At 37.5% G+C, this 18,075-nt stretch overlaps 2 protein-coding genes across 2 annotated transcripts; one reads left to right on the top strand and one right to left on the bottom strand.

The window, feature by feature from the left end:
- LOC109724783 (protein SMG7-like) lies at positions 666 to 8,193 on the bottom strand. Its single transcript, XM_020253713.1, has 6 exons — positions 8,178 to 8,193; positions 7,280 to 7,326; positions 4,659 to 4,891; positions 2,404 to 4,318; positions 2,086 to 2,233; positions 666 to 1,277 (listed from the first exon to the last, which is right to left on the bottom strand). Exons 1-4 carry the CDS (start codon positions 8,191 to 8,193, stop codon positions 2,428 to 2,430), a joined length of 2,187 nt encoding a protein of 728 aa, XP_020109302.1. The 3' UTR covers positions 666 to 1,277; positions 2,086 to 2,233; positions 2,404 to 2,427.
- On the top strand, positions 8,227 to 13,340 carry LOC109724998 (ESCRT-related protein CHMP1B). Its single transcript, XM_020254033.1, has 2 exons — positions 8,227 to 9,076; positions 13,124 to 13,340. The coding sequence occupies exon 1, from the start codon at positions 8,464 to 8,466 to the stop codon at positions 9,073 to 9,075; it is 612 nt and encodes a 203-aa protein (XP_020109622.1). The 5' UTR covers positions 8,227 to 8,463; the 3' UTR covers position 9,076; positions 13,124 to 13,340.

Raw genomic sequence — 18,075 nt, 5'->3', positions numbered from 1 at the left:
CGTAGAAATATAAAAAGAAGTAAAAAAAAGAAAGAAAGCGGTGAATGATTCACCGCTTTTATAGGACCATATTTATAAATAAAAGTTTAACATGTCTATTTTTAGAATAAAATTTTAGGAAAAGACTATTGCACTAAAAAACCGGATAAGTTAACTCTGACACCAGAATCTCCTCCAAATTGTCGACCGACACGCAGCTGATAATCTTGTCCTTTGATCGAGTAGCCTTAAAACGAACAACTAATTCTATACAACATCAAATTTGAAGCGCAATGTATTACAAATCTTCAATTGAAATCAGAAATCAGACCAAAACATCCCAGATTATGTATGTTAAATACCTGTGCATTCGGAAATTCGGCAGTAGACATAATTTTTTGCGCACTTGATTGCGAATCTCCGCCGCCTCTGACAAAGATGTGTTGGATAGCATTACCGTGTAGCTTGCCGCATTCAAACCAAATATCCAGTGGGCCAAATCCTCACGAGCACTATTTCCAGAGACATCATCAACTCAGCAAAATGGAAACGCCTCGACGGTAAATCTTGTTTACTTCTGTAAGCAATGCTCAAGCACCCATGCGTAACGCTAGTTTGATAAAAATAAGGATCAAATTATTCTAGAAATACTCTACCAACTGTAAATTTTTTTTTGAAAGAAAATATAACAATTAAATGCATAAAATAGACAATCTGAAACCACTCCGTAGTGTTATTAAGCACACAATTATTCGAGGTGTACGGTAGCACATTATTATAGACAGCAAGACAGCAAGACACTAATGCAAACTATTTTACCGACAGACACTTCAACCAATCGAAACGACAGGAAAACGCGATATGCAACGAGACCAATCACATATCGAACAAGGTTAGCCTAAGGGTATCACATGATTGGTCATGACATACTAATGCTTGATGAAAATATATAGCTAGCAAATGAAATGCCTTTTCGCCGCCATAATAACCATCATCACGCTAATCATCCTCTTTCCACTCCTCCGATACACTGAATTTTTCCCGAGCAGCACCAATTCCACCTTTAGATATACCGATCACAGATAGACGCATCCTAATGGAGAGATGAAGTGAAGCATAAGATGGAAAGCATCTCTACGGTTCAAGTTGGGCGCGACGCAAACCACCATTTAAGCTTCATTCAGGATAAGCCTCTAGAGTAGAGCACTAAAGTGAACATGTTGTAAGAGATTCGCCGCCATCAAAACCCCCCCAGTAGATCCCTTCCGCCCTTCAAGTCGGGGAGTCCTTGTCACACCCTGTAAAGCATAAGTTGTAATGAGTACAAGATTTCTAGATAGATATCGAGGATCTATACTTCCATTAATGGACTAAATCGCGGCCTTTAACATATTTTACCTTGAAAACATGTCATTAACCTATTGCACTTCACAGCTTACCACGACATTTATGATTTGGGAGAAAGTACACCATACACCTCTAAATCTATCAAAAAGGGAAAAAAGCATTCTAGTTATTTTCATCAAGCAAAATAATTTGCAACCTAACACCAAACTGTACGAAGTTGATTTCGCACAAATCCGATTGAATTGATATACTTGGGAAGTATTTCATAATTTGTTCTACTAATACTAGACTTCCTTCAAGACATGCTATAACAAAACAATGTAGATCAACAGCAGAATGTTGAGAGAAAAGAAAGCACATGCTAAAAAGGATAAATGTCTTTGTTAGAGTGTATGATGCAATGGAAAGCATCAGAATGCATTAGAATGAAGTTTTCACGTTGGAATGTATTAGAGATGATCTATCCTGAAGGAGTGATTGACCCTAGACCATAAAAATGATTATTTAAATTATGTATCTTCTATGCTTGTGGTCTTTTTTAATCATCTAATTTCAACTGTCAATTCCAGATATTACATACACAGGTATTGAATTTGATTAAACATTTACTAGAATTGGAAAGTTTATTGCTGAATTCAGAATATGGTAAGTAAATATGTATATTGATTTTAAAATATGAGCATGAGATATTGTTCACATGCAGGCCAACAGCCATATCATGATAAGTGATAGTAGGATAGTTAATGCATCAAGACTTACTGAATATGATGGTAGCACTTGCAATGCTCCCATAGACCATCCATGCTCCAAAAGAAACTTGACAGTATTTAAAGGGCTGCTAAGGTTGGGGGCGAAATTCCATAGGCACCATACTGCAGGCCAGCTTACTGAAACAGATTTCCAGCAACTATGATCGAAGGAAAGTAAAGTCAGTCAAACTCTATATTTATACTTGCAAATACAGATAAAACTGATTGTAGCTCAAAAAGAAAAGAGCAAAAACAGATGCACAAAATAAATAGCGTCAGAGATGCCCTAATCTGATTTGTTGTTACATCTAAAAGATGAGACCGTTACCTGTAATCTTCTTGATACAGTATCTCACACAAAGTACCTCCCCGACCACAGAGATTGCCCTGGCTGCTGCTCCGGCAGCAGAGCGTGTTGTGGATTCATTTGCTGAAGCTGATGTTCTGCATATGGTTTCATCTGCTCGAAAAGCTTGAAATCTTGCCACTGTTTCTCATCTACTGCCTCAGTCTGAACAGCAGAGACCTGCTTCCCAGGAAAAGGGAAGCTGATAGAGCCGCTATAGGCATTACTACTAGTAGCAGTAACAGTTGGATACATATATGAAACATGGTTGATTGGGTTCTCTATCCCCATGCCTTTAGCTGATGATGGTTGATACCCATCCAGCCATCTATAGTCATCGATTTGAGGGTATGGATCCTTCGTAACTGAATTTGAAATGGGATTCTCATGTTGTTTCGACGGAACAGGGCTGAACCCCGGAGGTGGCCCATTGTGCCTAACGGGACGGCTGACAGGATTTTTCCTAGGTGGTGTTGGCAGTGCGGCTGCAAACTTATCAGTGGTTATACCTGACGGCACCACAGTATCGAGCATAGATGATATAGCCAGTTCAGAAGCTTTAATCTGATTAGTTAACATAGCGGAAGTAGGCCCACTAGCCATAGCAGAAACTTGAGGTGCAAACCCAAGAGGCTGGTGAAGCCCACTCAAGCCTCTCTGTAACTTTTGTTCGGCCAAGTGTCCATCACCAATGATGTTCAAGTTCTTCAGTTCATCAGATAAGGAAACCCGTTGCTCGATTAACCATTTAGGATGATCCGGACTGACGTAACGTGGAGGAAGTTGGGAGATATTTGCTTCGGTGGTGTTCATATAAGAACTGATATTTGAAATAGCTGGCATCTGAACATTGTTCAGAGGAGCAGAAAATGGAGTACTGAACATTGGCCAACCAGCATTAGACATTTGGACAGGCTGTACAAATTCATTAGGAGGTATTATGGAAGTAGCTACACTATCGAGCTTTTCAGCAACTGTAGGTTTGAAAACAATAACTTCCTCATCTTCCTCTCCTTCAAAAAGCAACTGACTCTTTGACTGTTTTGCCCCAAGGTCGATGGTGCCCTCAAGTTCACTCCCTTGTTTAGTAACAACTGACTCTGAAACTTCTTCATAAATTGGAGGTTCCACACCCATTATGAACTTCTTCGAGTGGGGATCAAAGTATATCCTCTTTTGATCAACTTGAACTACATTCATAAGAGCCCTACCAGCCGCCAGAATCCTCTGAACACGGGCTCCTTTTTCCCTTGTGCTTGCATCACTCCCAAATGCATGCTTCCTTGAAAAGTCCAAAATAAGTTGAGCCGGCCTTAAGGGCAAGAATCCTCTCAATTCAAAGTCCTCCCACAATGCAAGCCTATTATCAGTTTCACCCTCATCATACCTACTCATGTCAGAGAAGCAAGTCTCATCCTCATCAATATCAATAGAAGCGAGGCCGGTGAGAATAAGCTTGTTCATAAAGGATAAGCATTGATTCCAAAAAAATGATCTTGCATTAGATTGTTTTTCCTCGGTGTTATCAGAGCTGGCTGCGATATCCGGATGACATGCAAGCCATTCAATGAAGACCAGAAGGGCCGGCAAGTAGAAGCTCGATGCAGCATCATGCAGCTGCATACATCTTTTAAGAATGTGTCCAACAAACTCAAAGGCAGCTGTAAATGCATTCTGAAGAAGCACTGTGCGCTGCAAAATCTCAGCATATGACTGGCTTTCCGACTCCCTCTTCACATTATGGACTGTGAAGATGAGGATGGCGATAAGCCTCACGATAAGAAGGGCATTTTCAGCAGCATCTGAACCAAAATTAAGATCCTCTTCAGGACCAGAAGAAAGGAGCTCTTGCAGGTCAATGACTACTGAGGCGAATATCTCTCCAAATGTCTCCAAGCTGTTAATTCACATTTAAAAAAATGCTCTAATATGAATATATGAAAATAAAAAAAATATTCACAAATATATACCCCTGCAAAATTACTTACTAATATACATACATGCCATTGACATACATGCCCATATTCTTTAAAAATGCTCATCCTCTAAAGAACTTCATCAATCAATTTCATCATAAAATGAATGTTAGGCTAGGGGTATTTTTCCTCCAAAGAAAAAGTTCTCTTTGTTAGAGGAGTATCTAAGCAAATTCAGATTTTGTAGGGCTACGTATGTTGACATATGACCTTGCAGGCAGGCTTATGTTAATAAAGGAAAGGAAGATAATTAACTGATACCTTGTCCTCGTGAAGAGGATGCCATTAAGTCGAACAAAACGAGTTGAAAAGGCTTTGAATACTTCAGGAATACTATTCTCGCGCTCTTTAACAGGAGTTGTTTCTGTTTTGGTATCTTTTGCCACAAGCCTCGTATTTCCTCTTCCTCTGCCTCTCCCGGCTGGTCGTGCAGGCAATGTCCTTGCTGAAGGAACTTTGAGGTTACCGGGCAACTGAGAATAATTCTGACGGTTCTGCATTATTACATCCAACAATAGAATGATTAACAAGGAACTTTATCATAGCCAAGAGTAAACTTAATAGCAATTGACCAGATAGTTTCAAGCATAAGCAAATAATAGAACGGAAGAACAAGAACAATAGAAGAAAAAAAAACAAGAGGTGACAACTGAATCACCACCATATTTCTTGTTAAGCAAATTTTACACCTGCTTACTAGTGCTAATGCTAACATCTTCACACAACAACTGCTTATATGCTGTGAGAATCATGACACATCTCACATCAATAACCACCTATGAGTTAGGTAGATGTGCACACTATATTATGTGAAGATTCTAGCCGCTGGCGTAAAAAGATAAAAGGCTTGTATTCAAGCAATTATCCAACTAAAATAGTATTACAACTTAGGGGCACTGTTTCCCAGTAATTTCAAATTAACCTTAGAGTGCGTTTGGTTCGCGCTATCTTTTAAAGATTCCTAGTAATCCAATGGGAATAAAAAAATATGACGGTGTTTGGCTAAACGCACTAAGTAATCTAGTTGGTAATATTGGATTCACTTGGGAATAAGATTCACCCTAAAGTACTAATCTCATTCCTTTGAGGGAGGGTGAGTATCCTCATATTAATGGATTGGGGTAATCATAATATGTCTAATCTCTTTCTTTCTTCCTACCCGCCGGCTAATTGATATTATTTTTCTTTACACTCTAACCTTATATCTCTCTCTAAACTTATTTTTTTCTCTAAAATTCAACTTTTTTTCTCTCTCTAAACTAAGCTTTCTCTCTCTCTCTTTCTAAAATTTCAACTCTCTCACTCCCTCTAATTTCGACTATATTTTTCTTTCTATTTTTTTAATTATGCTCTCTCTCTCTAACTTATACTCTCTCTCCCTTTTTTCTAAAAAGATGTTGAAACTTTTGGTAACATTATCTAAAAGTAATTAAATTAATTAATTAACTAATTGTATAATTTTTGTAATATTAAATAACATGGCTAATTAATATTACTGTGTGAACCAAACACAGGAATTCCACATTCTTAGTAATAGGATGAATAGTAATAAGATTCTCGGATATCTTTTATTCCTAGTAATCTTTTATAATGCGAACCAAACGCACCCTTATTGTAAGCTTGATTATAATAACTACACCAATGTTTCAATATTCATGATAACTTCTACATGACAACTGAAATTTTCCAGATGGTAGACAAGCTTCGGAATAACTGAATGGGCACATGGAATCATGCATGGCAACCATCTCACATATGTACACAATACTAACAAACTACTTTTACCTAGAAAAATATATACATATATGAATTGAACTCCTATGCTTTTAAAAGTACCAAGTCATTGGTGCTTGTAGGTTTTTGACCCTTGGATTAAAGGATGTGCAATTAGGATAATAGTGGTCCCTTAGGGTTGAGTGGGTGGTTGGTTGAATAGTATGATTTAACAAGTGGAAATGGTAGAAGAGGTAGATCTAATGGCGGAAAACTTACAAGCACCAAGTGCTTGATGCTTTTAAAAGAACCAAGGCGGGACTCATACATATATACACATACATACATACATATATACATATATAAATATATATAGAACGAGGCTACTATACTATCTATAGTACCGGAGTTCCGGTACTATAGTCTTGTTTTCGATCTTAAGGTGTTTAAATCAACAATCCACACTATTAAATATGATCTAGGGTATATGAAGTTCTTAGAAATAAAATTTCCACCTTTCATTTTGACATGAATGGTAGAAATTGAACAATCTTTAAACTTTGAGGATAGAATTTTTGAATTCAAGATCAAGGATGCTGACATTAATCTAGATAGTTTAAAAAATTTTGTATCAAAATTTGAATAAATTTAGATTCTTTAACATCGTTAAACTACGAACTTGCCATAGTAGCCATTGAAAATTAACAATTTTGAAATGGTTTGATCATAAAGTAAACTATGTCGAAAAAATATAAAATATTATTCCTAAAAACTTCAAATACCCCAGATCAGTTCTAACGGTGTGGAATTTTGATTTGAACATTCTAAGGTTGAAAACAAGACTAAAGCACCGGAACTTCGGTACTATAGATATTATAGGAGTCTAGACTCCTGCACCGGAACCCTGGTACTATAGATATTATAGGGGTCTAGCTATACACACACACACACACACACACACATCCAAATACCAGACAAACGGTAATTTTCAAGTACTTCAAAACTGGCAAAATAGGTAAAAACCATGTAAAGTAGATAAAAGACAATAACTTTAAATTTCACCTCATAGATTCTAAATAAAGCATTACATAGTTAACAAAGTACAAATAAAAATGCATAGAAGCAACAAGCACCACATTTGCCAGGTTCTGTACCAAATAAGGAAGTACCTTCTCAAATGCAATGATCANAAAGAGAAAGAAATAGAAAAACAGAGCTCGAGAGAATTACGATTTCATGAAAAAGTAGCAGAGGTTTTGAATAGTGGAGGCTCAGCAAGGGTGAGCATGCTTCCCGTCGCCTCTTCCACCTCCGTCGAAGCCAAAGCCGAGAAAGGAGCGATCAACGGAGATTGAGAAAGAGAAAGAGAGGAGAAATAGAGAAGGTGGAGAGAATAAAGGGAAAGAAAAGATTAATTCAGTCTAGTTTAGATATCCTTTTTTCTTATTATTTTTAACTATTAATACATGAACTGACAATATTACCTTTACAAATACGATCCTCCACATACTGAATTAATCTTTTCTTTCCCTTTATTCTCTCCACCTTCTCTATTTCTCCTCTCTTTCTCTTTCTCAATCTCCGTTGATCGCTCCTTTCTCGGCTTTGGCTTCGACGGAGGTGGAAGAGGCGACGGGAAGCATGCTCACCCTTGCTGAGCCTCCACTATTCAAAACCTCTGCTACTTTTTCATGAAATCGTAATTCTCTCGAGCTCTGTTTTTCTATTTCTTTCTCTTTTTTTTTTCTTTTTTTATAAATGTAAGGAGCAAAATGGTCATTTTGCACATTAGCGAACTATGATTAAATTATTTAGTTCAACTTTACTCAATGTTAAATAAATTTTACTAGTAGATTATAACAGTATAAACAGATTTCAACTTATAATATATTTGAGAAAAATATATTAGCTGATTTAACTTTTAGAAAAGTATATTCATAGTAATTTAATATGCTTGCATAGAGCTAGAAATAAAAAAAAGACCCTAAAATTATTTTTTAAAAATCTAGGCCAAACAATCTCTTATAATCCGGAAAAACTTCGTGTTCAGGTTTTGATGCAATTGACCCAACCGCGACGGCATAAGCGCGTCGATTGTTCGCTACGCGTCTACGACGACTCTCCCCCCATTTTTTTTTTTTTTTCTTTTTCCTTTTTTTCTTTCCCCTTATTTCGCCTGGTGCCCTTTTCCCATCTCTTCGCTCTCTCCTCGATCCATCCCCTCTCCTTCCCGGAAACCCTAACCCTAATTTCGTTCCCGATCCCTCATAAACACTACGCCCTCTTCCGCCCCTTTCCCCGAAACCCTAACCCTAGCCCCCTTCGGTCGTCGTCGTCGTCTGTCGTCTAAGCCATGGGGAACACGGAGAAGCTGATGAACCAGATCATGGAGCTCAAGTTCACCTCGAAGAGCCTCCAGCGCCAGGCGCGCAAGTGCGAGAAGGAGGAGAAGGCGGAGAAGCTCAAGGTGAAGAAGGCGATGGAGAAGGCGAACATGGACGGCGCCCGCATCTACGCCGAGAACGCCATCCGCAAGCGCACCGAGCAGATGAACTACCTCCGCCTCGCCTCGCGCCTCGACGCCGTCGTCGCCCGCCTCGACACCCAGGCCAAGATGCAGGCCATCGGCAAGTCCATGGGCTCCATCGTCAAGTCCCTCGACTCCGCCCTCGCCTCCGGAAACCTCCAGAAGATGTCCGAGACCATGGACCAGTTCGAGCGCCAGTTCGTCAACATGGAGGTGCAGGCCGAGTTCATGGAGGGCGCCATGGCCGGCTCCACCAGCCTCTCCACCCCCGAGGGCGAGGTCAACAGCCTCATGCAGCAGGTCGCCGACGATTACGGCCTCGAGGTCTCCGTCGGCCTGCCGCAGCCCGCTGCCCACGCCCTTCCCGCCAAGGAGAAGGAGAAGGTCGACGAGGACGACCTCTCCCGCCGCCTCGCTGAGCTCAAGGCTCGCGGCTAGGGTATAATCTTCTTTCCTTCCCTTCAATCTATCCATTGTTTCGCCATTCTTCATGTGCTATTAATTCCTCTCCCCTGGGCGATGATTGAGATGGTAACCTGTCACTAGGATGCGCATAATTCTCTTCTACTATTGCAACATTGAGGGATGCATAGGATCAGCAGTAGATTTACCCTCAAACAGATAAATATAACTTACATCACTTTTATAGAAGTCTTTTATATGGAGCTATTTTTGCTTAACCTTAGTTGTTAAAAAATGGGTGCGACATCCGCAGCACTTTCACAAAATGATGATGCTCAAAGTTCTAAAAGCACTAGATAGTTATTATTGTCATGTGCATTGTTCAAGTTTCAATTTTTCTTTGCACTCTGGTTCACTCCCTCTGTTCTAGGCAAAGTAGAAGGAGAAGGTTTGTGGTGCCCAGTTTCCTAGGGGGTCATCCATCCTAGAACTACTTTAGTCCTAACATGCTTAACCCTTTTAATCTTTTGGATTTAGCCACGGCTTAAAATGCTATAGCCAGGTTAAGAGGTTTAGCCGTATTATATCTCATATATATGACTATTCCAAATCCTAGGGGTGCTATATTCTTTTCCCCTTTTTAAACCCTAACGTCCTCATCAGACTCAAGCACACTTACAAGCAGTAGGCGATGTGAGACTTGTTTTGCTAACCTTAGACAATTTTGTGGGGAGTCGTGCTTCACCCGCAAGAGTCGTTAGCTGGGGAGTCGCGCTCTACCCGCTGTATGACCCTAGCTCAGTCGAGACTCATCTCATACTTTCGGCTGGTGATTGGCCTTGATACCAACTGTGACACCCCGCATCCTTAGGGTCCTATACTAGAACTACTCTAGCCTTAGCATACTTGACCTTTTTAACTTTTTGGACCTAGCCATTGTATAAAATGCTATAACCGGGTTAAGAGGTTTAGGCTTATTATATCTTATATATAGGACTTCCAAATCTCAGGGGTGTTACAAAGTTAGCAAGGTTGTCTTTTCATGTTATCCTTTCTGAGTTCGCTTTGGGTATAAGTTTTATCTTTCCTTTTCTCTTCAATTGTCAATTAGAATCCAAACGACCTGGAAAAGGTTTTAGTGAACATTTTGCTTGATCTATCCTTTTTGTTGGATGGGGTCCTAGCAACATTCAGTAATTTTCATACTGATCTTAACATTACCCCGCACTTATTCTATGTTAGTCTTGTTCCAATTTTCTTCCGTGCTTAAATCACTTTTTTTTATAGGCATGTTTTTAAGTTAAACTATGGTAGTCTGGCTTATTGGCATTCTTAGTTTCTCCATCGTTTGATGCATTGATTTTTTCTGGTAACATATCTGATAGATTCGTCATCTTAGGAAGTTTTCCTCTGACATTCACTTGTATCTTATAGCAATATTCAAAAGTAACGTGCAGCCTTAATTGTTTGTGTAGAATGACTTATATATGTGCTAAGAATTGATAAAGATGGCATTTAGGTGTAGGTTTTAGGATATTGATGTCAAGTAAAAGAACTATGAAAGTAAACAGTATACGAGAAACATGCTTCTGTCTGTTGGCAAGTAATCTAGCTAGTACATAAGGCAGATAAATGAAAATCAGAATGTTGCATTATAATTTGTAGAAAATGAGGTTTTGTTTTCTTTCCGTCCTCCACATAGCAATTCCAATTTGTCACTGATTTCTACTGCATGTGGCCCTCCAAATGGTGTTCCTTACCTTCATACTAAGCAAAAACCATTTTTTCTATCATTTGAGAGTTAAAAAGGTGGTTTCGTTATGAACAGGTGCTAGACAATAAAAATCAAAGATGTTGTTAAGAGTAGAATGCTTGAAGGTTCTGGGTGAAGTAGTTTGATATTTGGTCTAGATGTCACGCTTGTTAGAGAGATGTTTACGGTAGTGTGATGAATCAGGTTGATAGAGAATTTAGTCAGCAGGAAGTAATCAGCTTTCTTGAATTCATTGGACCTCATAGTGGAAAGATGAACCTATATCACTTATACAATTTGGTTGAACCTATATCACTTACACAATTTGGTTGAAAGGGAAGTTCTTCAGTTTATTTCTTTGTATACTGAACTTAAGTGCTATGCAAACAGGTCCTTCAACTTGTTCTTATGCAAACACGCCCTTCACCTTTCAAATTTTGAAATTTGATCCTTTTACTTTAAGAAACAACGAAACAGTGGGATAGATTCTTCCATCTGAGCGTCGTTATTAACTAACAGCTATGTGGCCATGTGCTGCTAACAAACTAACAGTAGTATTTTTGGTGTTTCAAATAGGGGCTGAATCACTTGATAGTAGGAAGAGTAAACTTTTTCTGGAGCCGAGTAGGGATTCAATAAATGGCTTCAAGCTTACATTTTATTTTAGTTTAAAATAAAACACAGTTTGGATCTTTGAGGAACGAGCACACGCGAGTAGCATGCGTCTGCGTAGCCATTAGTTTAATGATGGTGATTGGTGATGGATGGAAGCACCTATTGCAGTGTTTTTTACATCTATCTAATTTCAAATTTGAAGTCATTGGGCCTGTTTGCATATGCCCTAAATTTCAAGGGGTGTCTATTCCTGTTCCAATTACTACTATAATACAGAGTAATTATAACTAATTGACAATTCCCTCATCCCTTTCTGACTGAGTTGTGTCAATCATACTATTTGCCTATCAATATCTAGCAAAGGCCTTCTTCGCCTTTCAGTAGAAGATGTCACAATCTTTGTTTGGAGATTAATTGCCCTTCTGACAGAACATTCTCAATCAAGTATCAGCTAGTGTATTTGAAACTGTTCTGGTTAGCAAACTACCATATCTGCTAGAATTCAGATTGGTGATTACCTTTTATATAAATTTGCCATGATCCTGGATTGAGGATTGACTTATGTTCTGGTAAAACATCTTCAATCACTAGCTTATTTATAGTTCTTCAGAATTTCATTATAGTCATTCGATGATCTTTAGGACTATTGCTTAGGCTGTTGATTTGAAGCATAACCTTTTTTGGTACAACTTGATGATGCTTATAAGGAAAGCTTCATATACTCTTAGTCAACAAGATGATGCTCTCTGAGTACCTTGTAACACTAACATATTGAATTTTGAATTTCTATGGTTTCTGAAATTCAGTTTCAAGTATTCAACAGCTAAATTTATAGGAATACATTTTGTACTTATGCAATCAATTTTTTGAAGATTGTTATTAATGCAAGCTAAGTCTGCGTAAGTTGAATTAATGCATTAGTTGCTATTTCTCTGCCATTTGGTTCTGAAGTATCGACTTAAATCAACCTACATTAACTAAATTGAGAACCTAAATTTTGTGGCCCTTCTAGATCTCTGGTGAAGAAATGAATCAATTGTCTTTTCTATTCCATTTGACTTCAAGAGTTTGGATCCTTTACTATCTTCTATGGTTCCAAGTTTCCCACTCTGGCAGTGTTGGTATTAGGGGTGTCAACGAGCTGAACACAAGCGAGCCGGGGCTGGCTCGTGTTCAGCTCGTTATTAAACGAGCCGAACACAGAGCTGGCTCGCTGAACAACAAGTTAAGATGTAAATAATAATATATATGAAATATAAATTTTCAAGATCTTACCCATTAGACTTTGATCTAATGGTTGAAACTTTACACACAAATGAACCTTTTATAATTGAATTGGGCTTTATATTTAGATTGGGTTAAAAATCAAATAATAAAAATCCGTATTATATATATAATTTATTTATATATAAATATAAAATATATATATTCGAGCTGTTATCGAGCTGAACACGAGCGGGCTAACCCTAGCTCATGTTTAGTTCGTTTATTAAACGAGCTGAAAAATTCAGCTTGTGTTAGGCTCGTTTACTAAACGAGCGATTCGATCTCGAGATCATTTCGAGCCGAACACGAGTTGGCTCGCAAACAGCGAGCTGGATTGCCACCCCTAGTTGGTGGTATCTGCGGTAATCATGTTTCTTAGGATCACATTTTTTTAAATGCATATCTGATTATTTTTTTTTTCCTTTTTTTGTTTCCTTCTCTATTTTGCAGATCAACAATACCTCTTTTAAGCATGATGTAGTACCCTACGAAGAGCCAGAGCCCTGAGCTCTTCGGTAATATTATGATTCAGTACTGTCAGTCTGATGCTTTTGTAGATATTGTATCCGGGTCTTATAATCTGACATTGTACGCTCCCTCCAGAGTGCCTGAAATTCTATGAATATTATAATTTGACAAATTATATGCTCTTTATTTTCTGGTTAAATTATGCTGTCGGTCCGAACTTAATCTGCTGCACCCAATTTGTTCAACTTCAGTTTTTTTTTCAGTCGTGATACTTCGTTAAGTGCTGTTTAATTTTCTTAAAATACCTTCATCCTTATATGATGTGATATGGAGATGTTGCGGGAGTTGAATCAGTTGCCGCGTCATCGTAATTACAAGATGATTTAACTATGATATCATCTTTATGAAATGACGTGGAAGCTGTAGCAACAGCTTCTCTTCTTAGAGACATGATCATCTGACAAAATCAGGGAACTAAAGAGTGTCTGGTGGAGTGATCCAATTGAAATAGCAATGGAAGTTCCATAACTTTATTGCAACAAATTGAAGTCCACTGATGTAATAAAAGTGTGATAAAGTCAAGCGATCGGTGCAAATATTTATCCTTATTTTAGTGGTAAGTTGCTGAGAAATCTTTAAACCTTACTCTGTGTCGTCGTTTTGTTTACGTCCGTACACTGAATACTGTGAGATTCACGCATTGTTTTAGCTAAAAAAATCTTTTTAGTTCCACGTATATGTACAAGCATGTGGTTTGGTCATGATTTCTCCACTAACCAAACTGAATGCTCAGCTCAATAGATTTTTTTTTTAATAAAAAAGGCTAGGTAGGCTTAAGAAGAGCTGTTCTGCATTGAGAGTAGCTTTGCAAGTAGACTTTTTTTTGGATAAGCTTCTAATACCACTCATGTGGTTTCGTATTTTTTCATGTGGTTTCGTATTTTTTCATTTTAGTATCATATGATTTAAAGTGTATCAAGTTAGTGTCATGTGATTTGATTTTTATCTTTTCGTTAGCTTTTTCGTTAATATTTTATTAAATTATATATAAAAAACTTCAGATATTCTATCTAGATTTATCAAATATTCACTTTAGTACCCTATAGTTTTAACTTTGTCACTAATTTAATAAAAAAAATTAGTGAAATAAATAATAAAAATATAAAAAATAAAACCACATGGTACTAAATTAATACATTTTAAATCATATGGCACTAAAGTGAGAAAGTGTAAAACCACAGGGATGGTATTTGAAGTTTTTTTCTATTTTTTTTATATCCTAATATGAGATGTATCTTTGTCCTCCTACGTTTGAGATTTAAGCCAATCAATGTTGCAGGCGTTGTGACGAGCATGGCTCCAGAGAGAAAGCGTTTCATGCTTCTTTACGAACTATTGACATATGAGTAATGGAGTGCTTATTTAAACGAGGATGATGCATTTTTCTTCTTTTTTTTTCTTTTTTTTTAAAACGACTAGTATGATAATGAAATTAATAAAATACTGTCGTATCATTACAAGTGAACAATTATGAAAATTTTTAAGCAGATGGGAATTTTTTGCAGCATTATATGCGTGACCGGGAGTAGTTCAATTAGTGAGATGAATATCATAAAGAAAGAATTTTTACATGGCAAATGAAAAGCAATTTTTGAAGTTTCCTTAGCCATGAGATCTATATATATATATATATATAGGAGTAGATCTCATGGCTGTATACTTGTGTGCACAAAAATAGCATAACAACTACTGTATTCAAAAGAATATAGTACGTAGCTACTCTCTCTCTCTCTCTCTCTCTCTCTCTCTCTAAACTCGCACAATGCACGCCACATTTACAAATTAAATTAGATTTAAGTTCACAATACTTTTGTTTAGTTTTTGTAAATAACATATTGATTTAACCTCTGTATAAATCTTTGTTTAGTTTAAATTTTTTATTTAATTAACTTTTATCTGAGTACGGTGACTATTTGTAAATTTAAGTTTTATTTGTTTAGTCTTAAGTAAAAATGAATTTTAAATNAATGTATATCCAAATTTTAAAATTTTAAATTAATTTCTAAATTTTAATTTTAATTTTAAATTTATGAATCAAACTCAAATTTTAAAGTTAATTTTGAATTCATTATTTAAATTAAACAATTATTAATTGTTACGTCTATTCTTAAACCATTCAAAATTTCAAACCTTATTTATTTGTAGTTAGTTTTTTTAATGTGTATAAAGTATTTTTTTTATTTCATTTATCATTTCGTCTGTCAAAATATTTTATCTGTTTTTCATATTTTGTGTGTATATATATAAAATGATGTTACTATGCTTCTAAAAGCACATCCCTCTCTCTCTCTCTCTCTCTCTCTCTCTATATATATACTAGTTACGGAACCCCGCGCGTTGCGGCGGGAAGTCGATATAATAGTCAATTATTAGAACTATTAATATTATTTTTTTTATTATTCATTAATATTTTTGAATAATATTTATTTCCGTAGTGAGTATATTTAGAAAAATATATTTTCATTAAAACGTAATATTTGCCTGACATGCAAAAGTTTACCCAGGAAAGATTCTTTCTCCGAAGATGAAAAGGCCTGCAGGGTTCCGATACCACAACGGAATGTTTATGTTCCTATGATGCCTGCGAATTTCTAAGTTTGAGTGGTAATTTTATATATATATATATATATATATATATATATATATATATATATAATAGTTTTATGAAATAAAAACCCTTATTTCAAGTTAGGGTCTGCTGATTTGAATAAGCAACACCTGCAGGAAAGAAACCATACGCTAAATATTTTAGGTAATGGTAAATGCACAATTCCAGCCAAGAATAAGATGTAAATTGACGGGAAAAGAAACAATAATGCATAAAACAACAATTCATGCGAGGCTCAGAACAGTGGATTCCCTAAAATTAAAGGGCTATGTCAAATATTGTGTAGACTGGATCTCTACAACAATAGCCGCAGGCTGCAGTAGCTGGCCCGAGGCCGAAGCGATTGGCCTGAAACCGTTCGATCTGTCGTGCCATTGCGAACAAATTCAGAAGAGAAAGCAACATCCAAAAAAAATAAATTAAGCAGAGAAGGTATCAGATTGCATATTAAGTTCAAGCTAGATCTCTCCATAATTAGAGCTAAGAGTAAGGAAATGTAGATTGCTGGGAAAATGACCAATCTATACAATCTATACAATATCTATACAATATGTACAATCTACACATCTATACAATTTATATCTATATAATCTATACAATTTATACATATATACAATATCATTAAAACGCAAACCCTTAACCATTTTGCATCCTTCTCTTTAATTTCGGATGTAGCCCCCCATCAACTATAAAAGCTCCATCTGTCTTACATGTATAAGGCACAGGACGGTTAAAATTACAATATAATTAAAGGGTAAACCGTTAACCATTATGCACACTCCCCTGCCTCTCTCTTACATACATAAAACAGGACATCATGCGAGGCTCAGGATTGTGAATCCCCTAAAAGTAAAGGACCACGTCAAATACTGCGTGGACTGGATTTCTGCAACAATAGCCTCAGGTTGCAGCGATTGCCTTGAGGCCGCAACGATTGCCTCGAGGCCATTTGAGGTGCCATGCCACTACGGAGAAATTTATAAGAGAAGGCAGCAGCAAAAAGAAAGGGGAAAAAATATCCAGCATCGCAAAAGCAGCAGCAAACAGAGAAGAACCGGATTTTAAAAAAGTTACGAATATAAGTAAGAAAACAGAAAGAACTTAAAAGCCCAAGAAGGAGAGGCAAAAAACAGCCAAAGACCACAAAAAATGATCAACCAAACATGTTCCTTCAAACAGCATGAAAAGAGAAACTGCAAGGAAAGTAACACACACACACACAGAAACGGCAAGGGAAGTTCTCTTTCTTCCACTCAAAACTCTTTCATTTACTTCTCACAACGATCCCTTTTTTTATTGATTTCTTGTTTCCAAAATACTGCAGCATATAAACATGGCATTGTGCGATATACTGAAGGATGTTGAACTGCATAGAGTTCGGCTTGTCGCTCCTGGAAAACGGATGCTGTGTGCTTCATTTACCTTACCCCGAGCTGTTGCATTTGTGAAACAACCAAACAATGACTTAGTGTGATCTGCTAAATTTTCTTCATTTACCCTACCACAAGACTTTTTCTCTTTTTTGTTTCAATATCATTAGGTGCAACACCAACATCCACAAATACACACCTTAAAAAGAGCTACAGTTAGCAAAAGCTACAGAGCAAGAAGACATGCGCACAAAAAAAAAAAAACAACAGTACCTAATTAGTCTAATATTTGAGCTTTAGATGATAATAGTTCCATTGTCTTATTCATAGAGTGAAGAAAAATAATTACTTAACAACACACCACTGCCAACTCTTGAGTTTCGGTAAGACCATCGCCGCCTCGCACCCCTCCCTCGTCCTCCCAACCTCCACTGTGGCCGCCATCGCTGCTATGACCGCCGCCGTCGCAGCCCACGCCGACAGCGCTGCCGCGACTGCCGTTATCAAGGGCCAAACCACTGCCACCTCCACCGAAACCCCATTTTGATAAGAGAGAGAGGAGAAAAGGGGCATAACAGAGAGAGAGAGAATGGAGAGAAAGAGAGAATGAGTGTAAGAGAGGGGGACAGAGAGGGGGGGTACAGTTGGAGAGAGAGAGAGAGAGAGAGAGAGAGAGAGAGAGAGGTGTTCTTAATTCGGGAGTTGACAGCTGTCCCACATGCAACGGGAGGAGAGCAGACATCTCTCAAAAAAAGAAAAGTCGATCGCTGCTGTAGGACAGACTGTTGCATGCTGTGCGGGCGCAGGGAGAAATGGAAACGAAGTCGTCACGAAAATATGCTGGGCGGGTTGGGTGAGCCAGCCAGGCCAAGTGATTAATTAGATAGCGTGTTTGA

The sequence above is a fragment of the Ananas comosus genome, linkage group 19 (genome assembly GCF_001540865.1).
Source record: "Ananas comosus cultivar F153 linkage group 19, ASM154086v1, whole genome shotgun sequence".
In the NCBI taxonomy this organism is placed as follows: domain Eukaryota; kingdom Viridiplantae; phylum Streptophyta; class Magnoliopsida; order Poales; family Bromeliaceae; genus Ananas; species Ananas comosus.
The sequence above is the reverse complement of the archived record's forward strand: the minus strand, read 5'-3'. Positions and strand labels throughout refer to the sequence as shown.

Coding starts and splice junctions, on each gene's coding strand:
- LOC109724998 (XM_020254033.1), top strand. CDS start 8,464: ATGGGGAACACGGAGAAGCTGATGAACCAGATCATGGAGCTCAAGTTC.